Consider the following 25,624-nt stretch of genomic DNA (forward strand, 5'->3'; position numbering starts at 1 on the left):
AGGAAAACCTAATACAGAAAGCCTCTTTCAAATATTGATCCCTCTGAGTTAGACTCCGTGGTATCTGTAGTGCAATATTGACTCACAGATGCAAAGTAAACATTATATTTAAGGCTTGTTTTCCCTTTGGATCCTCTTAACAGGGCAACAGCGCTGGAGGCTCAATGCCATGTCGGAGGGATTGAGGATTGTGATTAGAAAAATTCCCATGGGCGACCACCAGCAGCTCTTATAAGTGGGATAGTTTACACACTATATGCATGGTTATCTACTGTGTGCGCAGAGTTTGCCATGTGGGTTTAAAGAATCATTCACTTACCCAATTAGCATTAAAGCAGAATTTAAGAACACTGAGTCAATGATGCTCACAATGGAAATGATTACATGATGCTTAGTGGGTATAATGTTTACAATGTTCACCTTCTTAATTTAGCATGTTGATATTTGTAAATAATTTTTATAACACACAATTTGCAAGCATTTGTTCAGGTATGGTAGAACTAAAGGTTAAGTCCGAACATGATCTCTGGTGATATGATATGTGTAATAGATGTTGAGATATTTCAGCCTGGGCCAAAATGATAGAATGGAGACCAACATTGCCATGCCATCCATAGAGCCTCACCTCGCATGTCCTCATTGGTATTCACAAGTCATAGATACATAAGGTAATTTCGACATGACAAAAGGGTGGAATCACGGATTGTTATTCAGCAAACTCTACAATGTTTTTTGATAGCAGATTTTCCTCTCAAGTCCTTGGAATAAATGGTCTGCCAGCAGAGCGGATCTTTAACTGGAGGAAAGAATGGGGGAAACTGGCCATCTGTTCGCATTACAGGACCATGCAGAGATGAGTGCCCATGACGAAAAACAAAAAGCAGTGTGTGTAAATGTGTGGGCATCTGTGTGTGCTCACGCGCATCCTCTATTTGAAGAGAGATGGTTCCAACAGCCAACCCCCTGACCGAGACACAGGCTAACAGCTGAGGGCAGGAATCAAAAAATGCTGAGAGCAAAGTCTTTTAGCGGTTATCGCTTTCTGCATTTCATACCGGGCTTATCTGATGACCTCGGAGCTACATAGAGATATAGGATATAGAGAACACAGCATGCAACAGGGAGAATGGCTTTACTCTGTGGGTCTGTGCCATTTGAATAGCCTGCTTATGTGTTCCTGTTGGACAGCATTATGTTTGTCCGTGAATATGAATGTGTGTGTGCTTATTTTCTCACTGTGCCCTCTCTAAAACCAGCAGTGACTTTCTGCTTCATTAAGAAGACTTTAACAGAACACAGAAAAAAGGCACACAATGATCAAGGCTGAACTGAAAGGTTGCTCTGTGGATCAACATCATATTTCATTGTAATGTAGTCTCTCTGTGTGTGTGTGTGTGTGTGTGTGTGTGTGTGTGTGTGTGTGTGTGTGTGTGTGTGTGTGTGTGTGTGTGTGTGTGTGTGTGTGTGTGTGTGTGTGTGTGTGTGTGTGTGTGTGTGTGTGTGTGTGTGTGTGTGTGTGTGTGTGTGTGTGTGTGTGTGTGTGTGTGTGTGTGTGTGTGTCTAAACCTGCATATATGTCAGATGGCGATCGCTCTAGGATCCAACTTGGGCATAGGCCAGAATCCTGCTTACATTTTGGTCTCATCCTAATGATATTCTAGCTGTGAGCAGCAATTTATCAGCAACTCTCTGAGATGGTGCTCAGGCACTGCTGTGTTTTGATCCATGAGATATAACATGAATGTCTTTGATCGGCTGGTGGCATTACTAAAAGGCTTCGTTCCCTTGGGACAATGGGTCTTTCTTACAAATGCCTTGGCGATCGATCCAATAGTCGTTGAGGTCTTTCAGCTAAAGTTGTGCACCGACTTGACCGTTGACATCCCTAGAGCCACTAGCATGGCTAAAAAGTCAAACATAGTGGCATCTTTCAAACAATTGCCTGATGAGCCTTGTGTTCAGAGCATTAAATCAATACTTGATTAAGCAAAGGAGCTTTTGGCATTCCCCTGATGTTACATGTTGCTCTGCTAGAGGGGACTGAGGGGGGAGTAAAGTAATACGAAATACGCTTTGGGAATGAGCAGTGCAGTGCAGTTGATCCGTGCATCTGCCTTGGCTCTGTCCTCTGTCTTTTTCCTCACTCCACTCTCAACCCCTGGAGGGATGAAAGGAGGATGTTGGGCAACCAAGCAGCAGAATGCTTTCTATGCCCATCAGTAGGGCTGATCTGATCATCTTCTTAATCTGGTCTTTCTCTGCCCTATCCTTTCTGATTATGCCAATAATATATCCAGGCAGGGGATGTCCCTCCCTCTCTGTCACATTCGATTAAGCCACTCGGGTTAACGTGTCCTCGGCTAAATCCTTATTCAATTGACAGGTGATGGTGTGGTGAAGAAAAGAAAGTCAGGAGTGGGTCAACGAGTGTATGGTACGTTGGTGGTGTTGATGGAGGCCCCCAAGCCTAGTTTAGCTGCTTGCTGATAGATGACATTGTAACATTGGGTGGGTACAGAGGAGCATCACATCACTGAGGAGAGAGGATGTGAAGGAGACATGACCGTAATAGGAAGAAACAGGCATAGGGGACTCAGTGTCCCCATTGCTGCTGACTAGGATGGTAGCAAACGTTACACATCACAATATATTCTCTCTCTCTATCTTTCTGTATCTTTCCACACCTCTCTATTCATTTGTCTCTGCCTATCTCCATCCTCTGTTTTTTGTCTCCTATGCTATTCATCTTTCCATCACTCCCCTCTCTCCCTATTTTTCTCCAATCCCTTTTCTACCCCCCTCCTTCCCCACCGTCGGATGCTGTGGCCCGGTGTGATCGATGAAACTGGATTTCGGTAATCTGTTTCATTTGATATCTGTCTCACTGCCGGCCACTGAGATTAAGCCTGAAATGAGCAAGAAGCCGGAGCCTTTCATAGGCGCTCTCGCTCCAACATACACACCCGCTAAACAAGCTGTCGCCGAGGCAGTGTGCCCGGTTCTTTTCATCTCATCTTTCTCATCAAACCCCTGATGGGCCTTGTGCCTGAATCATATAAATAATGCAGACAAACACTGGCTGAACTGCATCTACCCTTTTCTCCATGCTGGACAAAGGACGATCACCACAACAGGAGCCAGTGTTTTATTGTTAAAAAAAAGAGCCAGAGCTAGCACTTTTCAAAAGAACATATTGCAATACAAATTCATTATAAAGGAGGACTAACAAAAGCATCTCATGCAGCATTGTGTGAGGATGCGTTTTTGATGCCAGCTCTTGTAATCGAGGCACAGCACAATCAGTGAGCGCTAGTGCTTTTAATTAGACTATAGATCACAATACAACAGTGAATGTTTTCTATGTGCATGCTAAGACATATTTTTTCAATCTTAAAATCCATTGTTGTTGCTTACAATAAATGCTTATTTTTGAGAGCTCAAATAAGAAATGGAATAATGTTGATGAGAAGCCAAAACCGCTAAGCAAAACTGGTGCCAGAAATGGTTTAAAAAACCTAAAACACAAAGAGGACAATTCAGTGATCTTAATCAATCCCTCTTGTTGTCTCCAAAAGGCAGTTGATTATTACACAATAAAGAAACAGAAACACAATAAAAATAAAAATGTAAAGAAACAAGATCAAATTATTTCACAATAAGTTCAATAATTTATAGAAATATGATACCACAAAATATTTAGAACTTTTTATTATTTAAAGAGATGGCAGAGAGGAACATGATCTTGGAATACAATTCCCACTAAGCTATAAAAAATAAAAGGCATGCACTTACTAGTCTGTGTGTGCGTGTGTGTGTTCTATTCTTACCATGTAGAAATAGGAGAGACAACAGCCAATGGCCCAAGATACAGAGCCAGTCTTCACCGATTTCACCTGAAAGAGAAGTCGGCACAAAGTGATAACAAGTTGAGTTCAACAGTCGCAGCACTATGTTAGTATGTTTAGTGCATCTTTAAAGGCAGCTTAATGATCAGCAGATATGAAACGGCCGGCTGTGGCGAGGCAGAGGATGAGAGGAAAGCAGTTCAGACTCGATCAACGGAAAACTAGCTCTCTCTTCCCCCGCCACAGGCCGATAAAGCAGGCAATCGGAAACATCGTAACATTTAAAATCACATTGAGACCATCAAAACCTAGACACAAACAAACAATAAAAGATGCATTTAACCTTTCAAATAATCAGACTTTGAGGAGGGTGTCAGTGACATGGGGTGTGGAGGGCTTTGTCAAGAAGCTTGATCGCGTTCCGACAATGCTGGAGATTTACTGATGAAGAGGAATCATCAGTAATCGCTGAATGACGGTGGTCTCGCCTAAAATACTCAGCCGAGTGTCATACAGCAGGTGCATGCAGAAATACCTTAACACAAAAATAAGCTGTCCTTAAGCAGCTCTTTCCATATATGTTGAGGTGGGCCACAGTAAGTAGGTCGGTGGTGACCTGATTATCATCCACTGCTTAAAGAACTTTGAGTTTAACTTTTAGAAGCAAATGACAATGTTTAAGGGCCTTTTTGCTGTGTTCTCGGTCAGCATTACAGGACTTCAGAGTTTAACAAAACATCGGCTGGTCACTGATTTTGTTCCCATCGAGAGCATACAGCAGATAAGCCAATTATCCTTGCAGGTGTTTCTGTATCTGCTGGTCTTTATGACTATGTGGCAGCACATTTCTTAATGGTAAAGCATAGTATAATAAATATTAATCTGGAATGACAACCCTTCGCCCTTTAACATCAATCCTGTCCAAATGGGGCTTAGGCTGTAATTTACACATGCCACTTACTTTATTAGGTACACCTAGTTAAAACGTACTGCAATAAATAATAAGCTCATAAAGGGTATTATGTTCAGGGTTTTTTTTTATTTTCTTTTTAGCAAGGTGCAAACTGGCAACTCGTATAGTGCCAAAGGCAAAGCTACAAAAAGATAAAATATAACTAAATACTCTCCATAAATTCGTCCACGTTTATTCTTCGCTTCTTTTGTTTAAAAGTGAAAATAGGCACAATGACAGATTAGGATAACAACTGTTACTGAACAAGCTGCTGTGTTTTCCTCAGACAATACTCCCACACAAGCTGGGCCAAAGCTAGCGGGCAGCCTCGTGTTGAGTCTATTCAGAGGCATGTACAAGCCATGTTCAACTGGTGCCTCAACCCCGTTCTTCCAACTCTCTTCCCTTCCCAGCCTCTGGCATCTTTGTAAAGACACAGAAGTCACACAGTGTGATGCCAGTCCAGCTAATTAAATGTGAGCTGGGAGAGAGTAAAATTACCATTACAACAATGTAGGCACAGTGCACCAGGGTAAGGGAGGGAGGCAGCCTAACTTTGTGCGTGTGTGTATTCATGTTGGAAAAGCTAGGATGTTAAAAAGAGCAGCTCTCCTGGGTGTGAGAGGATTCAATTATAGATTATAGGAGTGTGTGTTGGGAGGGAGGGGGGAAATACAGAGATTAGGCATGTTACGTTGAATGGGTTATTAGCGGGTAAAATTAAGGAGTAGGATAATGAAGATTGGGCTGAGACTTGAGTTAACGGCTGTGTGCGTTTTGGCCATGTGGAGGAGAGGACGGGCTAAAGAGACAAGGAGGACAGCGGAAGAAAGTAATGGGCAATAAAGAGATATAGTATGTGAATAGGCAGCAGGCAGAACACGGCAAGAGCAAAAACAATAGCGGGGACAAAGGTAGACAAAGACAATCAAAGGGAGACGAGATTGAAGAGAGACAGAGGAAGAAAGACAAATGTGAGTAAATGAGAGCGATAATGAGAAGCAGCGGTGCATGGCCAGGTTGATTGTTTTCCAGGGCACTTGAAAAACAGAACGGAGGACGTGAGAGGTGCTAGGTGAGTGGAAAGGGATTTTTTTTTTTCCTCGCCGAGGGCAATGCTTTAGCTGATGACACATCACCTTAAGAGGCAGTGATGGCCGCTGCAATGAACGCCCTGCCTCACTGAGAGATGTATTGATCAAGTACACCAGCTGACAAGAAGAGGCCATTATTAAAGGCACGGATACAAAGACGTCCCCTAACACACCGCTATTCACATTTCCTGGTGTGAGATATATGGTTATGGTGACACCTTTTGGATGAGTCCCGAGAGGTAAAATGGTGGATTTTGGAGACTCCAGCAGAATTACAAATGATGCCAGGTGGACATTCATGGAGAAAAACACAGATGGAAAATAAGTTTATTGTTTAGGACCAAACTGTAAGGATGAGTATGAAGGCTCTCTTTTTAACCTTTAATAGTCCTAAATGTCCCATAAAAAGGGTTTGTAATACATGCTGTGAAGAAAGAAAATCTAAATAAATAGGCTGACAAACATTACAACATTACAAGTGAACAGTCTGTTGCATTCAAATTCTGTGTGGTTTGTAAATACATGTGTACACATACACAATACTTTTCCTAAGTATGTTCGGTTCACAAATGTGCAGGGTCCGTTGGAGCAAGTCAACTGAACTCTTCCAGTGAGTGAAACCATCAGCTGGCTGGTTTTACCTTGCTGAGCCGGTACACAGACACATAGACTGTTATGTTGTATCAGGACCCAACAGGTGTGCTCAGCCAGCCACCTGGAAATCCATCTGCAGGTCATTGCCAGATCAGTGAGTGGTTGAGTTCAAAAAAGGGCCATAGAGCTGCCTCATACTACCTTAAAGCCCCATGTAGAGAGAGACGCATCCATGCAAGACTTGACAAAGGAAAATAAACTGGGATGGCTTAATTCTTGGACATATAAAAAGTTATTTTTTCAACCCAGAGACGCTGTAACAAACAGCGAGGCATGGCATGACAAAATACCTGTGTAGCATGTCTTGAATTGAGCATAAACGGAGATCAACGTCTTAAAAGTAGAATAAAATAGCTAACATTAGCACCTGCTGACATGAATGGCTGACATGTATTACAAACCCTTGCGGTATGCATTACAGAAGCTCTTTTCTGTTCACTCACTGAAACACCCAGTAAGTGAAGCAATACCAGCTTTCCTAATTGCCAGCTTGTCTCAGTTGGGGCGCCTCTGCCACTCAGCAAACTTGTGTCTCTGAAGGGCTTTTGAATGACAGTTGAATTAAAATGTAAATTGCATTATCATATTCAAAAAATTATGAACCTCGAAACTTTAGATTGCTCGGACCTGAATTAATAAAAAATAAAAAGTACAAAATGTTAATGCCGTTACTTTCGTTTAACAACTTTCCAAGCAGTATATAGACAAAAAAAATTATGAAGTGACATCTTTATGCATGATGTTAACAACATCAGGTGGCAACCATAATTTCTGTTTACCTAAGAAATATCTCTGGCAATCATGTCATAGCATTTGTTCCGTGTACAGCAGTTTAGGGCTTAACTGCAGCCTGAATCTGTTACTGTGTGCTGTGCAGTAATTGCCTCCCCTAGCCATCAGCTTAAGACTGTATAGAATACCATTTATCCTGAATGCTGATGAGCAACATTGTGCAGCATTCAAATACATATCTGCGTAAATGTGGGTCTTCTGCGGGTCCTGCGGGTCCTGCACTGTTTTAAGTGGTGAGGGTAATTTTTTAAACAGCTGCAGGCAGTCATGCTTGAATAATGCGTGTATGATGAAAAAATTATCAATGTAGTTTTGAAATAATAAAAAGTGATTTAATTTGTATGCTTTATTTCTGTAACTTACTTAACGCAAACCAGCCATGTATGATACATCTTAACAAAAGACATGTGGCCTATTTCCACGAGCATTCCATGGTTCCAAATTGATTGCTGCATCCTATCATGTAGTACTCTTTTCTAGATAATATCTACTCTTTTAGACCAAAGAAAATGAACAAATAAATGTAGCCTTTGATGCCAAAGGAAACTGAGCAGCAGGACACATGCAAAGAGGACAAAAATAAAGCACTATTTGTTTAATTAATTATTTTCTTACTGCTCGTCTAATGTATCGTTTAAAGCCAATGATAATGGCTAATGACGGTGTTAACTACATACTGTCAAAGCCAGGGAAGTCAAGATAATGCTAACGTTTACAGCCCAGCATTCAGATAAATGACTGAGGTATATTATATTGTACAGTTGCTACTTTCACTGCTGCATGCATGTCTTTGAGAAGGCCTTGCAGCTGGTTCCTTAAAGGTTAAGTTTTCAGGTTCAGCGAATGACTTCCATACAAACAATTTTGTCTTTTTGTGGATGTCTTTCAAATTGATCAAATAAAAATAAAAATAAAAATAAAAGGTAGACTAACTTAAAATTTCCCGTATGTATTCAACACCACAGTTACCTTGTGTTTCTGCACAAGGTAACTGTGTGCAGGTGTGAAAATCTTTCAGAGTGATGAAGACTGTAATTGCTTCACTGTCACCTTCATATTATATCACCGCAGTCTACGAGACCATGAGGCAATTTTGGTGACGGAAAGTAATTTAAAAGACTCCAGGAGAACATTGGATAAATAATGCCCACAGCTCTTTAACTACAGGCAGTGATATTAATGCAATTTCAGTATGCAGAAAGCGAGATTACTCTTTAACAAGTAATAATATCATGTAATGTTCACATCTTTGCATTTTAAAATCACGTTTTCTCATGACAGAAGACGTGTCAGAATTCCATGTTATTCGATGTGTTTCGAGTTCAGAAATTCCAGCATACATTGTAAACCTTTTGCAAATGGTCAAATGTGGCAGCAGCTCTGGTCTTCCATAGCTCATGTGACTCGAGTCACATAACGGTCGCCTACCGAGTGGCCACTAGCATAGCACCAGCCTGAACCTGAACGTCTTCATTGGGGTTTATGAGCCTTCACGTTCACTAGGGTGGGCATATTAACGACGGCGTGTCTTTGCGGCACTTCGGGGCAGGGAATCTCAATCCAAACCCTTCTCCTGTGTGGTCCCTCGGTTACCAAACTTGATTCGGTCAGCAGAATTCCTTTCCGCCTACAAATATCGACCTATTCCTTCTGAGACTACTTGTTCATATGCTACTCATGTAGACATTTGCTTGACACTTATGTCACTCATTTTGTGCACCGTCAAGCCATGTGGCAGCTGTGTCATGTTGCCTGGAAGAACTTATTAGCAAAGGCCTTTTCTAATTTACTGAAGCTGGATTGTACATTATTTGTACGCTGCTTTTGGGAAAAAAGCTTCAGCCGAATAAATGTTTATTGTGGATACTAGCATCCTGGCAGCGTACAGCAAGTCTCTGCTTTATTATTTTACACGTTTTGGTGCCTTTACAATCAATTATATTGTTGGTACAGCAGCATCATTTCCACACAGCAATTTTGTCTTGTTTATGTTGCATCTAAATGGCCTTTGCCATCTCAATCCACTGCTTAAATGTAAGTAGAAAACCGGTTTAGCAGGAGAAGCTGATTGCTGCCATTTTCATTTCAAGCTGGTTATCTGGAAACATTGAGTTTTTTATGTTTCCTTGCCACATTTTCATTCTCACATAAACCCTGCATTAGCATTTTATTATACAGAGTTTTACAAAACAAAATAAAGCATGTTTTATTGAATGGATATAGCTCAATACAGAATGAAAAACGCAATACTTGTCAAGGTCAACTCCAATAACAAGGAAGAGGATGCTGATACAATTGTCTGCAAAGCACCACTCTTCAATTACACACACACACACACACACACACACACACACACACACACACACACACACACACACACACACACACACACACACACACACACACACACACACACACACACACACACACACACACACACACACACACACACACACACACACACACACACACACACACACACACACACACACACACACACACACACACACACACACACAGTAAGATAGCTGAGGGGCTGTAAGGTAGCTGCTGATTCAACTGATAAGAGAGGACACGCTGAGGTACAGTGAACAGTCTGTTGCATCTTTCTGCTTGAAAATATACTTCCTTCCTCTTTGCACTGTGGTTTGCATGTAGTTCATGTAAAGATCTTTTCATATTAAAAACATGTTTTCCTCATCTGTGGAATTTTGTTGCTTTCTTTTTTTCTGTCAAGTCATGTTCTTGTCACTGAAGGAAAAATGATTTTGTCAAAAAAAATCTTGTAGAACAGTTGTGGTGCAAATTCAGCAGGTCAGCAGCTCTGTTGGGTAAAACATAACCTACTGTTTTCACTCTGTGAATTTTAAGGAAAGGGAAGTGAATTGGGAGGGGGGGCTATTCAACCTTTAACCTGAGAACCTTTCAATTCCACTCTTAAAGGTCATCTTGTTGTGAATGTTTTCCAGTGCAGCAAGCCATTTCTTGGGCTCCACATGGTCGCGAAAAATGCCCAGTGTGCCTTTCAAGGCTCTGGATAAATAATTCAACATGTGAGGCCAAGTAGGTTTGAAAATAGGGCTACAATTCTGGCAACACGGAGCATAAAAATGAACTTTATGGGGCGACTGTGGCTCAGTTGGTAGAGCGGGTCGGCTGATGATCAAAGGGTTGGAGGTTCGATCCCCGCCCTGCCACCTGTGTCATAGTTGTTGTGTCCTTGGGCAAGACACTTCACCCACCTTGCCTCGTGTGAATGTCGATAGTTAGCCTGCTATCGGTGTATGAATGTGTGTGTGAATGGTAACGTGTAAATGGGAACAGGTCACCCTTGCAAAAGAGTCTTCGGACTCAATGGGATTTACCTGTATAAATAAAGGTTAAAAAAAAAAAAAATGTTCAACTACAACAGAGAACACAGACTAACCAGTGTAACATATGCTTACTAAAAGCTTTGCTAAAAGTGTCTAATGACTTACTCCTCACGCTAGACACAGGTGAGAACGCCATCTTAGTCTTATTAGACCTTAGTGCTGCCTTCGATACAGTCGACCACCCCACTCTTCTAGCCCGTCTCCATCAGTGGGTTGGTATAAGGGGCTCAGCTCTGCAGTGGTTCTCCTCCTACCTCTCCCATAGATCATTTTCAGTGTCCATAGGTCAGCACTCCTCCTCCTCTGCTCCTCTGTCTTGTGGGGTCCCCCAGGGGTCCATCCTGGGTCCAATCCTGTTTTGTTTATATATGCTCCCACTGGGGAATATAATCCGAAAATATAACCTGTCATTCCACTTCTATGCCGACGATTCACAATTATATCTCCCTCTGAGATCCGGGGACTGCCTTCAGACGCTCCAAGAGTGTCTCAAGGAGATAAATGACTGGATGGGGGATAATTTCCTCCAGCTTAACAATAGCAAAACAGAAGTCATTATCTTTAGTCCCTCCAAATTCAAAAAACCCATCGTCACTGACCTAGGTAGTCTAACCCCATTCATCAAACCATCCGCTAGAAATCTGGGCGTCATTTTTGATTCTGAGTTATGCTTTAAAAAGCAAATTTCATCCGTAGTGAAGAACAGCTTCTACCAGCTCAGAACCATCTTTAAAATAAAGCACTCCCTATCATATCACAACCTTGAAATAATTATCCATGCTTTCATAACATCACGGCTGGATTACTGTAACTCCCTCTACCTTGGTCTCCCTCAGTCCCTCATATCACGCCTCCAAATAGTCCAGAATGCAGCAGCAAGACTGTTGACTGGGTCAAAAAAGTGGGAACACATCACACCCGTTCTTGCTTCCCTTCACTGGCTGCCTGTACAACAAAGGATCATTTTCAAAACAGTTCTCCTGGTATTCAAAGCCCTCAATGGTCAGGCCCCATCTTATATAGCGGACCTTGTACACCCCCACTCAGCCCCTAGGACCCTAAGATCCTCCAATAAGGGTCTTCTCCACATCCCCCGATCCAGACTAAAACAAAAAGGTGACCGGGCCTTCGCAGTAGCTGCCCCACGCTTGTGGAACCAACTGCCACCTGACATACGTGATGCCCCCTCCATTACTGCCTTTAAATCAAGGCTCAAAACCCATCTGTACACCCTGGCTTTCCCTCCCCATTAGCTATCTGCCTTTTACACTACTGTATATGTTTGTGTGTGGAAGTCCGGGTTATATGTATTTTGTATTTTTTATCTTTATTTTTTCTATTGTTGTTGTTGTTATTTTACCTTCATGTTGGCCCATGTTGGCCTACTGAATGCACTATGTACAGCACTTTGGTCAGTGAAAACTGTTATAAATGTGCTTTTATAAATAAATTTTACTTACTTACTTACTTACTAACATATGCTCAGGATTTATTTCTGATTCTTCTTAAAAGGGCATTTGCGTAGACGTAGTTAACGTATTTGTGTACATACTTGACTACGTATTCGATTAAGAACTTAGGGACGTGTAACATTAATTTTTTGTTTTTAAGATTATTTGTTGCCATTTTCAAGCTTTATTGGATAGTACAGAGTGGAATGGGGAGACAGAAAGATGGGGGATGACCTGCAGTAAAGGTCCACGGGTCGGGTTTGAACCCGCGACCACTGTAACGAAGGCCGGAGCCAATATGGTACGCGCTCTATCCACAACGCCACCGGAGCGCTCCAAGGGTAACGTTCATTTTGAGGACGTGCACAAACAAAGCTTCAAACGGACGCAGGATACGCGTCAATGACGTCGTGCGCAGGCATTCGTGTAGTTATTTTTTTTAAGATAATATTTTGGCATTTTTTTATGCTTTATTGATAGTGTAGGGACAGAGTTGAAATGGGGCAGAGAGGGGAGTGACATGCAGAGAACGACCGCGGGCTGGAATCGAACCCGAGTCCGCTGCTGGCCGAGGCCCATGGGGGGGGGGGGGGGGCCCTACCAACTGAGCTAAGGACGCCCCCAGGCATTCGTGTAGTTAAAAGCAAGTATGTATTTACGGCTTAACTCTACAGCAGGGGTGGCCAACCAGTCAGAGACAAAGAGCCACATTTTTTACTGTGTTACTGCAAAGAGCCACATCGTACACACGGGTACACACAGTGGCGATTCCAGGAAATTTTGACTGGGGGTGGCCAAGGTGGGCCACAGAGTTAGAGTGGGGTGGCCATCGCACCCCTGAATGAATAGCATGTGATATGCTGTACAACCAATTCAAAGATGATTTATAATCCCAAATGCCCAAATCATGTTAGTATCCATTGTAATGTTTGTCAGAAAACTAAACCCCTGAAGGGGGGTCTGGGGGCATCCCCCCCCAGAAGATTTTTTTTGTGTTTTTAACATGTAATCTAAGCATTCTGGTGCATTCTGGCGAAGATAATAAAGGAAAAAGTCAATATTTATTTCAGCTCAGATGAATAGTAAAATTAGCAAGACAACATAACTTGCTAGCAGCCAGATGCCTAACAACTGCACAGAGTCAAAAAAAGTTAAGAAAGAAAAAAAAATACATATCATCTCTGAACTAGGATACATATCAGGAAAAAAATGTAATAAAAAAAATAAAATGAAAATAAAAAATAACATTTGAACTGGGGGGCGGGGGGCACTGGGGTGGCCAGTAAGATTTCAGGGGGGGGGGGGGGCGTTTTTATTTTCGCGGGGAGCTTGCACATGCATGCACAAGCATTATTTATTAAAAAAAAAAAAAAAAAAAAACGGGGCCCCACACTAGGACTTGAAACGGGCCCCCAGATCGTTAAGGCCGCCCCTGTGATAATGACAGGACTGGACTCCTACAGTACTAAAGACGACAGGGCAGTCATTTTCAACAATGAACATTGTGTGCACTGCCTCACACACAAACTCTCAGTTCAACCAAGTCCACAAACAAAAATATAACAATTTAAAATAGCGTTTTTCTCTTACTATGCATGTTGCTTTGTGGGACTTACTTTTAGCATGGAGAGAGCTGAAGTGGCGCCGAAGATTTGAAGCCTTGAAATGCGCAAATGACACCTGGCATATAAGGCAGAATGGCCTGCCATAACGTTCAACAAAAAATATGAACTCTCCCACTCTGTTTCGGAGCGAACTTGACACAAATAGTTTACTCACGGAAAACCTCCCTCCAAGCTGAGCGGGCAGTTTTATGTTGCGTCCGCACCAAACGTTTGCGAACGTTATGTTTCGTCCTCAATTAAACATTTGCGAACAGGCATACACATAGGGCCTACACATTAATAAAATAAAAAATGTAATAATAGACAACATGTAAAACGAACGTAAGAGCCGCATGAAACGTTTGCGAACATGCACACACATAGGCCCACAAAAAAAAAAATTATATAAAAAAAAAAAAATTATAATCACATAATTTGATATGAACTGAAGAGCCGCACGAAGCTGGGCAAAGAGCCGCATGCGGCTCGCGAGCCGCGGGTTGGCCACCCCTGCTCTACAGTATCAGAGGTATACATCCATATTTACATGTTTTCCTATATTACATCAGATTCTTCGGTGTACATACCCAGAGGTAGTAGGTGAATTGCAGGGCGAAGATGGCGATGCCTTCATTGTCGAAGGAGCCAGCGACGGAGCGGGAGATGTAGCCAGGGACGATGGCAATGAAGCAGGCGGCCAGCAGCCCTGCGCCCTGGTTCCACAGCTCCCGGGTCAGCAGGAAGGTGGAGACGGCGGTCAGACCACTGAAGACCGGTGCCAGGAAGACACACACGTCACGGATGTGGACCGTGATGTGGAGCAGGTTGAGCATGTAGTGGATGAGGCCGGCGGTCACCATTAACCCCGGATAGACCTGAGCAACGGAGCAGAGAGATAGAGAGAGAGGTGTTTGAGAACAAAGGAAAACATGAAGGGTGGAAGGCAAGTCATTTTTCAAGCTAAATTGCCAAACATTTGATGGTTTCAGTTTTTTTAAATGTATGAATTTGCTGATTTTCTGTGTCTTAGAAATGTAAATCTTTGGGTTTTGTACCATTGGTGAGAGAGAGAAAAAAAAAAAAGTTTGGCTCTTGGAAATATATTTGGGCATCAATAATTGTCAGATTAATACATTATAAAAATGAATCTTATGTTGCAGCCCTAGACATAAGGAACATTAGGTGAGCAAAAGGGACAGTGCTAGATGAGAGAGAAACGGGTAAACCGTGTTTTGGACTAAGATATGAACAATCCTCCTGAGCATTACAAACAGGGGGAGCCTGGAAGATAACAAGCTGCATTAATTACTGTCATAACCCGGCCACGTCGGCCATGAAAGAAAAGGGGGGAAGTGACACAAAATGCCATCAATACAGTTGATAAATGAGAGTGCAGGTACATTTGGATATGAGGTGTGCTAGTTTGTTAGTTAGTGACATCAGTACTAAGTATTTTTGGTCTGTTTACACTTTATAAATTTACATACATGGTTTTATTTATACACATTTCTTTAGAGTCAGTAGATTAAATTCTAAGCAAGGACAATTTCTTTATCTTTTGGTGTAAATAAGCCATAAGTATGGCTAATTATTATTTTGTAAAATACAGAAAAATGCACATCACAATTTTACCAGAGCCAAAGAAGAACTCTTTGAATAGCTTAGTTGTATCTGATCTACAATTCACAATGGATGTAAAACAGCAAATCCTCACATTTTAGAAACATGTTTTACTAAATAAATGACTTAAACAATTAGGCTATTATTATCAGAAAAGTGTTGCAGTCTAGGATGTCCTTCAACAGAAAGTTATAATGAATTCTACCCTGTACTCGGTTGAAGTGTAGCTCGTTTCGTTTATATATGTGAGCAGATCCAATTAGGGCCCTGTGCAATACACTGGCTGTCTGCAGCAGAAAAAGTAGGCTGTCTTTAACGTGTGAATGATGTCCCCGATGTGTGTTCACTGTAGCCGCAGTCCATGCACTTTGCCTTGCTGCTAATAAACCCAGGTCTTTTGCGTCACTAATTAGCCGGTGCCTGGGAGACCTAAGCTTCATCGACCAATCTGGTTCAATGAAAATCAACCATGTCATGCCTCTCGGCTCCAAGGATTGGACTCCATCTAATAGAGCCTTCTCCTGCCATTACTCCTCTTGTAATTATTGGCCATTTTGAGCTTTGTGGTAGGGCCCAGGTCCCAAAAACATTAGAGATGATTGAGATTTTGTAATCATCTCCGATATCTTTTTGAAAAGAGCTTGGGATTAATAGATGAAAACGTTTGTGAATAATTTACCTGCATTACAAAGCTTGTTCATTTTGAAAAGATCATCAACTAGAACTGACAAAAACCTTCAGCCATTTTCCTTGAAGCAACAAAAGAGCGTTTTATTGGTTCGACAGCCCACTGTTTTGGACTGTCACATTAGAGAAGCCGTCTTTCCTTATCTATGGCTCCCGGAGAAAGAGCAACTGACAACCAACCTCTGGGGAACAGAGGGTGGGTGGGAGTGAAAGGGAAATAAAAAGGGAGAGTGCAGCTGGACTGGTCTAGACAGGAAGGCACTAAAGTGTCACACAGACTGATATCGGCTCGTCCGTCATCCAAACGGTGTGACCCATCTGAGTGCTTAGAGAATTAATGCCATCGTACACAATTATTGAGGACGGCCAGGATCGTCTGCAAGATTTAGAATTTTATAAGACGACCACTAGGCCATGTCCATTAGAAAGGAGATTGGCATTGTTAAAATGTTACAACAGATTTTCGAGAACAAGGAAGGAATGTACGTTTTTAATTCATAATTCTACTTGAAGTTTTCCTAAACAAAGGGCTATGGATCACAATTGAGAATGTGGGCAATGTGACAGACTGTTGCAATCTGAGATGAACCAAGCACATGTCCACGCCCCTGCATGTTTTAAAAGCAAGAGCTTGATGTAAATACGAGCTCTACCAAATTAATTTTGTGATACCGAATGCAGTGTAGGTGTAAACTAAATCCCCTTCACACCTGAAGTCGGTCTGTGTTCAGAGAATTATCTTGCTCAGTAATGCAAACAAGGGGGATTTCTGTTATTCCAGCAACTGCCATCATGGTACCAGTGAGAAAGGCATCAGATTGTTGGGGTTCCAAATCTACGTAAACTAGGAATCGCAGATAAGAGATATAGCCCATGAAACTGAAATGGGCATGCATCTATGACTGAGCCAGCTGGTTAAACCTCTGTCAGTAGGTCTGTCAGATCTCTATTTCCTATATAACTTGCTCCATTCTGCATAGATTTGCATGTTGTAGGGACCCATTTGCATTTAGTATGACCAACAGAATGATCCACCCACCTGTTATCCGAATGCCCGTGAACCCTAAAAGGCAGAATGTGACTTACCATCTGGCATTTAATTCTTTCAAGTTTGTTTTTAAGAAGAAAAAACCATTACAGTTTCATTTTAATAGTAATTACAGCAACAGTAATAACAGCTGACAGCTCCGCACGCACTGTAGTTTTTAGCAAAGGATACTCAAACTGGAGAAAATCATGCTTTTTTTGCAGACCCTTTTCAGCTGTGGAACAAAACACATTTGGTGAGCATTGTTAATTTTGGTCTTTTTGTAGGATTTGTTAATAGCAAAGCAAACCCTCACAAGGCATTGAAATCCTTAACTAGAACCTTCCCTCTTTGATGCCACAACCATCCTGCTCCAGGGGCCTTCTGCAGGATAGTCAAATTACTTAGATTAGACTAGCAAAGCAACATCTAAAGCAACCAATTGGTTCCTGCACTCTGAACTAGTTGATTCCAATATGGACAGTAATATATATATATTTTTTTTTTAATGATAAAACAGCTGTATAGTAACTTGTCTCAGTGGAACTGGTGTGGAAACTATCAACACAGTTCCAAATTATATCACATGATGCAAGTGCAAGACATATTGTGGCCAACCAATCCCTCCCCAAACTAAATCCACAGAAATCACTCGGCTCACACTCTTTGTAACGGCTCAGCTTAAGGCTTCAAAGAGAAGGACATAATAGGCTAGGCCTCAGCTCAGACATACTTTCACTTTTAAACCTTTTTAGAGGCTGTTGAGTAATTTGTGTTTTCATTGTGTTTTAATGCTGAGTAGTCTATTAAGCTTTTTACATATTATATAATGGACAGTAGAAGCTGAGTGGAAGAGAGAGGGAAATTGCCTTTAACAGAGATTGCAAGCTGGAATCGAACCAGCCACATGATTTTCAGTAATCACTCGACCACCAAGGCACTCCAGAAAAGGTATTAGGGGAAACCATTCAATGATAGAAGTCAGTTCTGCTAAGAGGATGTTATACACTACACTTATGCTCATTACAGAACCTACCGTGTTCTTACCTCATACAAAAGCTAAGCTCTCATGCCAGTAGAAGCTCTCTTTAGTCCTATATTTGCAGACTGATCTAGCTCAGCAAATCCAAATATTTAAGGTAATGTTCAACTGAAAAATGAAGTGACTTTTATGTCAACTTAAATTTGTCAAAAGATTAGCACAACCCTTTGTAATCTTCAAATTCCTCATGTGTGAAGTACTCACATGGAATGTCAATACAAATGCATAAAGGGAAGAAGGTAAGCTTTGTATGCTTTGTGTATTTATTTGTATGCAGAATACAATGCATTGTGCAGCTTGGGGGTCTTGTAATTGTCAAAACCTGGTGCAAACTATACACCTTCCAGTTCGATTACCAGTCTAATAATGAGTTTCAGCTTCCACTCTATGGCTACAAGGCCTAACCCAAGTGTCCATGTACTTTAACATAACCAGCACATCCATTATTACAAGCTAGGCCTGTCATATGCAATTACCAGTGACTGATGGTAATTGCCTATTTCAGATGAAAGCTGATGGATGGGTTTTGAATTCCAATTCCGTGCGTCTCTTGTGCCTTAGTGAATACAATATTCAAACATTGGCATATAGTTCGGCTCCAGCTCCTGCCTAGCCCCATCTGCTTAGTTGCTGCTGTAATGATAACGTATCTGATAACAATGCACCACCTTAACATGCCTCTGTGTCTCAAATGTGCAGAGGAACTCTTCAATCAGCCCGCAGGAATGAGCCAATACACTTCACAGACACAGGAAGAAAAGAAAGAAAGAGAAGAGAAAGAAAGTCACAAAGGGCCAGGCTCTATTCCTGCCTCTCAGCTGGCCCCATTAACGGGAACATGTTGGGGGTACATTTCCACATTTATTTGGCACTGAGGACCTGGATTATTTATTCCTGATGCATCATTAGCTAGCACAATTGCAGCCAAGAGTGCATCCTTGTGGGTCAATGGAACTTGGTCAAAATAAAGAAGGGCAAGTGGGGTTGCTATGGAGGAGAACAAGATGGATAGGCCAAAGATATTTTACTCACACAGGCCTCACAGCTCACCGGATGCAGGAGAAGATGAGGTTGGGTGAAAAGATGCACAGAGGAGGGGCGGCAGGGGAAATGGGAGATAAATTGCAGGGAATCGGCACGTTGCATTTTTCACTGAAAGGGGTCATTGTTTCACAACAATCGTTGCTGCAGCCGAGGGAATATGTCAAGTTAACGGCTCACTGTTTCTTCTGGATTGTGACTTAAATCCTATGCTGCCCAACTGAGTCTAATAGGCTCCTTGGTGTCCCTGAACTGCCTTGCCTAACCCTAGATAACCCTTTGATAGCCTAACCCCAGCATGTCAAAGCCAGTATAAAAAATATTCTTCCATTCATCCATTTTGATCACTTGATTATATCAGAGTCGCTATGGCAGTCCGGACTTCCCTTATCCCATCAAGCTACTAGTGGGAGATCCAAAAATATTACCAAGACATATGCGATGTGTGTAGGAGGTTTCCTGACCAGATTACCTAACCGCCTCAACTGGATCTATATGAACACAAGCCATGGTTCTACAGCATGATGCTTCTGAAGTTTTGTGAGTGTGTGAGCTCATCGTCCTGTTCCAAAAAGTCAGCACAGAAACCCTACCTTGAAAAACGTATTTAAGCAGCTTGAAACTGCAATCTCATTCTTTCATTCACTAACCGGAGCTCATGAGCACATATGAGAGATAACTAACAAATCCATAGCTAGGCCTTCTGGCTTCCATCCCTCCATAGTCAAATACAACACCCACATGACTGGCAATCTCATACCAATTTCTTATATCTTACCTTCACCCATGAACAAGATCGCAAATAACTTTTACTCCTTCACCTGAGCCTGCTGCGTGTTCCCAAACTGAAAGAGGCAGTCTTTCAAAGTAGTATGATGTCAGTTTCAGAGTTACCAACTCTCAATACCACTGCTTTATAGTTTGATGCTAAGCCAGCTAGTGCACACCAAAAGTCTAATTTACATTGAGTGAAAATCACTACATTATCAACAAATTATAGTGATACAATCCTGAGATAACCAAACTAGATTGATGCCCAGCTGTCATTCTGGCAAATGAGTATTGTATCAGAGGTCCCGGGCATCTTGTATTGCCAAATGCTCCCACACAAGACACCCTGTTGAACATAACAATATGGCCTTTTCAATGAGTAAACACTATGACCCCTCCCCTTTCTTCCAAGATTAAAGAGGTTCCACGACCAGAATGGGAAGTGCACTGCTCCACCTCAATGTATAATAATGTGAGATTCATCAATCGGCATCACCCATGTGAGTGTTTAAAGTCCCCCAGCAGAACTATGGGGTCCTCAGGTGGTCCCCCCTTCAGACGTGCAGCAAAAGAGTACGAGCATAAATGTGCACTGAAAGCACCATTTCTGTTTAGTTCTAACGAATTGTCTAATTTAATCATTTTTACGCCCTTTACTTCTCAAGAAGATCGTTTGACATCAAATCTGTGTTACTCTGAAGACACCATAGAAGTGATGGACAACTAGACAAACATGGAAAACATTGAACTTGACGGCATCCATTTTGAGGAGAAACTTACTGTGCCACCGACGATCCTGCCCAAGGGGTACCACGCCCTTTCATCAAACCAGTTGAGGAACTCATAGAAGCCATTTGTGGTGAGATGGTGCGTTGATCTGTAGTTGAACCTGAAGCAGCGGACAAAAAAAAAGAAGAGAAGAGGGCCATCTGAATATATGCCAAAAGGAACAAACACACACACTGACAGAGGGAACATTTATTGCCATTTAAAAGACCATCATTTGCCAAAATCTTTAAAGTGTTGACAGACCAAAAACACTTAACTCAAGGAAAGAATAGGTTATTTTGTTTCCAGATTCTATGAAGGAGGACTGAATGGGTGAGCTCCAGAGTCTCTGCCCTGTTAGAATAGGGAAGATAAAGCCTCCATTCAATATGTGCAGCCTTTGTGCTGATGCCAACAACTCTCAGGTCTGCCTATGGTTAAAAAAAAAAAAGGGGGGAAAGATACAGGACTCATATGGTGGTATTTTCCAGGACAAAGCCTGAATATCTTATGGATGATTCCAACTGCAACACCTGATATGTGCTGGGCGATAAAGGCATAAAATGGGTCTGGTGTTTGAACAGAATATAGCAACCAAAAGGGAAAAAACAAACAGAGAATAAATATAAGGAATATCAGTGCAAACAGGCCTTGATTCCCCCAGTAGCTGTGGTAAGCCAAGGGGGTTGGAACACTGTCAAGGAGCAGAACGAACGAGCTGACAATGTTAAGAAGACTGCTGCCAAAGAGAACGAAGCAAGTGTTCGGTACATTTTCAGAGGCCCCTTCTTCGCTGTACAGCTCATTAATCTGAGCTTCTTTATAGCATTTACAGAGGCCTATACCCCATGTAAGATACTACATGCATAGAGAACCTATAGCTAGGCAGATAAGTCAGCTAAAGGACAATTGTTTGGCAATCTATAAACAGATGTATACCCAAGAGAACATGAGATAACGACATCTGTGTGAATATTGTAAAAACCTAATTTCCCCACTAGACAGGTCCTTTGATTCACACTAAAATATATATCGACAATAAATGAAAAGGGTAAGGTTGCTGTCCCCAAAATCAATCATGCATGTGTGGCTGTAGCGCTGCAGTTAAAGCAGGATAAGGAGCCTACAAAAATGCTAATGCTGTGAATTTGCATTTATGTATATCCTCAAATCATAAACATATCTACCCAAGTTTACAGTGATGCAAGGGTATTCACAGCAGCCCTGTATGGAGAGTTCAAGTTGGCCATTGTTTGCTAAATACATTTTCTTTCCAAAATTCTTATCTATCTAAATTGGGATCTGCCACAGATACATAACATACATAGACAATCAGTCGGCCAAGTGCCGGTTTGTTTAATAGTCCATTTCAACATTTTTAAATCACTAAAGTAACTGGTTGTATATGCACCTCTTTACAAGACATCCTACTACTTGCAGTCAAACAGGAAAAAAAACTCCATTAAAATAATAATCTAAAGCGCTACTTGGTCGAGGTAACGAGCCAATAAATTCCAGTAACATTGCGATAATTAAGGCTATGTTTCTTGTGGATTGTCAAAACTGTCAACAAAAAGCACACAGGTACCACAGGCTAGGTCAACAATCCCAAACTAATCAAAAGCATTTCTTCACGTCCATCCACCCCATAGCATGAGATTCAGTCGGCACTTATTAGGTTTAAGTATTGTGTGTGTAAGTAAGACCGGGGGTTGAGGCAGCAGCCAGGTTGTCACAAAGTTACTGCAATGTGTGCCGCTTACGCTCACGATCAGGACAGTGTGTTTAAAACTGCTGGCAAAAGGTGAAGCTCATTAATCATCACAAGGTGTCTGGTTTCCTACCGCCCGCACATTGCACCTGAAGCCAGAGCTCTCCTGCCTCGTATCTTGGTCCTTGCCTAACAGTGGCCAAACATTAGTCATTTCAAAGCCAACGCTGATAACTGGTCTCGTGTGTTCATTTGGAGCACCATGATTATATTGAAAAAATAAAAAAGATCCACCTTTCCAAATGTTTCATTACTACCTCTGTGTCAGCTATACGATTATTTCTTGGTATACATATACGGTACAATTTCAGAGATTAAAATTAGTTTGTAACATGATACATGTTGTCTAGGTGTTTAATTTTCACGTTGCGTTGAATATTTGAAAAGGTTCCAGTGACAACTAATACATTTCATTAAGGATATTTTGATGGTCTTTTGATTGTCCAGGAATGGAAAGTAATTTTCTAGTTGAGTGACTTTTAAAATTCCTTTGACAGCAGTTAAGTTGTTTATGAGGAGTGGGAGCAAAGCAATCAGAAATTAGACGTGCAATAGTCTCTGCGCCTTGGAAGTTAATATGAAAATAAAATAAAAATAGAATACTTTAACAGGCATTGTGACTCTTAAAATTGAAAAACCAATGACGTGAATGTTTTTCCTTGTGGCTCCTTGAACAATTATATCATATTACTAAACAACCCAAGGCTGGAATCTTGGCACAGTACAAACTAGGACAAACAAACCATCCATCCGGAACATAAGAGTCATACATTAAATACACTGCCTTTGTACAAGTGAAACCCAAACTTTACCATTAAAGTTGTGTCCATCACAACATAGTACTTCATTTCTACAAAATGTACAGACTTATTGCAAACAATTTGAGATGGCCAACTGACTGCTCTTTCTAAATCAGATGGTGGTCCGCACAATACTTTTGTTTTTCCATTCTGCGACTCCATTTCCTTACATACCGGGGTTCGCAAAGAACCACAATGTTATAAAGTGTAAAGCTACAGAGGCAGCCAGGTGTGAGAGGTTTACCACAGTGGGACTTTGAATGCAGGTGGAAATGGGTAGCCACTTCTGCCTCATTGTTTCTGCAACCGTCAAATCAGCGGGGTGGAAACGAGGCAAATTCAAAGAAAAATTCTAAAAGCCAATTTTGCACGCTGCCAAGCAATATCCACAAAACCCATTTTGCGATGATCCCTTGGACAGCCGAGCGGAGTGCTTTATCCATGCCCTTGTCACTTTGATTGGCCGGATAATGCAGCTCTGCCAGGCACATAAGCAATTTAATGCATAGCTGCCAATATGGTCTCAGGCCACAGAGCACATGATGACTAGTGGTGCCACTACAGCACCTCCGACCACCGACAATTGAGCAACATTATACAAAAAAGGCATTCCTGGAATGATAGCAACATGGAAGGGAAAATGGGCAACTCTCAGAAATTTAAATTAGGAGTGGCATATTGTGCACTTTAGATCACCAGGGGGCCCCCTGCAGGCATCATAATTCATAATAATCAAGGTCGTTTTACTGTCTTCAGCAGCATGGTTAAGTGAACTCCATTGCTGTTAACAAGCCAATAATGCCTCATCCAGTATGGACTTCTTAATCAGATGCATCACTGCCTTTCCCCCAACTGATTCACAATATAGTGAATGTCTTAATAGACTTTTGGTTCCAGGGGTGTATACACCACCTTGACTAATTAGCCGCCTCTGTCAAACTCTGAATGAATAACATGTAAATGGGAGCCTGCTTAGGGACCCAGAAGGTACATGAGCACATATAACATGAGCTTCACACAACAAGACACCAATCAGATGGGAAGGTTTGAGAATGGCGCTGAAAGCAGCACAACTGGGGGATATCGGTGGCCTGCACAATTGCATGCGGGGATGACAAGTCAGTTTACAGTATTTAATATCACAGTAGAATAAGAATCAAGATTGTGGAAATAGCCTCACATGGACATTGACAATGTGGATAATGTTATTTGATCAGACCTCTAGACTGACTTGTTTTTCTACAAGCACTTGAAATGGATTACAACTATCTGAAGCCTACAGAATTTGTCTTCTAATAGATTCCCGATAGGATTTTCTGGTTGGATTACCTGAGAATTGCATGACCGTTAGTTTTCAGTCACACTGTGACACTGCACAATTTCCCATCCTGCCCCCCAAAACTAATACCTCCATGCTAGTGGAAAGGGTCACACTAACTGGTTTATTGGACAGCTGCCAAGTCTTTAATAGCACTGAGTGTCCAGCATGCCTGTCATCACCTGACAAGATGAGGCATCCTGGCATATCGCCGTCGTCTAGTGGTGGTATCACTTCATCAGGAAGGTGGTGTGGTGATGTTTGTGTGTTCCTGCTGGTTCAATGACCCAGTAAGGTCACTGCAGTCTGTGGCTGTTTAATGGCAATATTGTTCACATGCGACAAGACACGACTTGGTCAATCGGATATTAAATATTGACTGTAATACGTAGCCTGACAGAACATGCATAAGTTTCAATGAGGCACAGTATCACTTGATGTAAGTTTGTTTATATAAACGGAGAAGCAATAGCACATCATTATGAGATAAATATATGCAGCTAATTATTCTGCCCGGTCAACAACTTCCAAAATTCTCAAACAGGCAAAAATAATAATGATCATAATTTTGATGTGTGAACACTTGCTGACACTGCGGTGAGAATTCTTTTAATTGAACCTCGCATATTTTTTTATAGAAGGGACCAGGAAGAGCCGTTTATTCCATTTTTTCTAATCTTACTGGAAATAAGGCTTTACTTTAAAGCTATACTCCACCCCCAAGGTTTGTAATTATTAAACACGCATCCCACATGTTTGGAAAAAAAAGCTGTAAAAAGTTTCTTATACATTATTCATAAATTACAGTTGCTGTTTTACATTGAATTATTCAGTTACAATAAAGTTAAATAGCAAAAAGTTTTTCATAGTCCAGTGTGCATTAAAATGATCAAATGGGTGTGTGGTTATTTAGGGGTAAAGTTTAGCCGTATACCCTCCTAAGCCCAGCTAATGGTCTTTGTAGAGGCAACAGAGCATGCAACAACTAGACACTGAAAATTGTCCAAAAACTA

General features: G+C 41.6%; 1 protein-coding gene across 1 annotated transcript in view; it reads right to left on the bottom strand.

Moving 5' to 3' along the window:
• Nucleotides 1–25,624, bottom strand: part of LOC307264231 (dolichyl-diphosphooligosaccharide--protein glycosyltransferase subunit STT3B) — an 81,375-nt gene that overhangs the window by 20,432 nt on the left and 35,319 nt on the right. Inside the window, exons 2-4 of the mRNA XM_080045544.1 lie at nucleotides 20,735–20,843; nucleotides 14,354–14,641; nucleotides 3,828–3,893 (exon numbers count right to left, since the gene is read on the bottom strand). Coding sequence (XP_079901670.1) covers nucleotides 3,828–3,893; nucleotides 14,354–14,641; nucleotides 20,735–20,843 — 463 coding nt within the window. The remainder of the gene's footprint in view (nucleotides 1–3,827; nucleotides 3,894–14,353; nucleotides 14,642–20,734; nucleotides 20,844–25,624) is intronic.

Source organism: Ammodytes marinus (genome assembly GCF_949987685.1).
Source record: "Ammodytes marinus genome assembly, chromosome: 17".
In the NCBI taxonomy this organism is placed as follows: domain Eukaryota; kingdom Metazoa; phylum Chordata; class Actinopteri; order Uranoscopiformes; family Ammodytidae; genus Ammodytes; species Ammodytes marinus.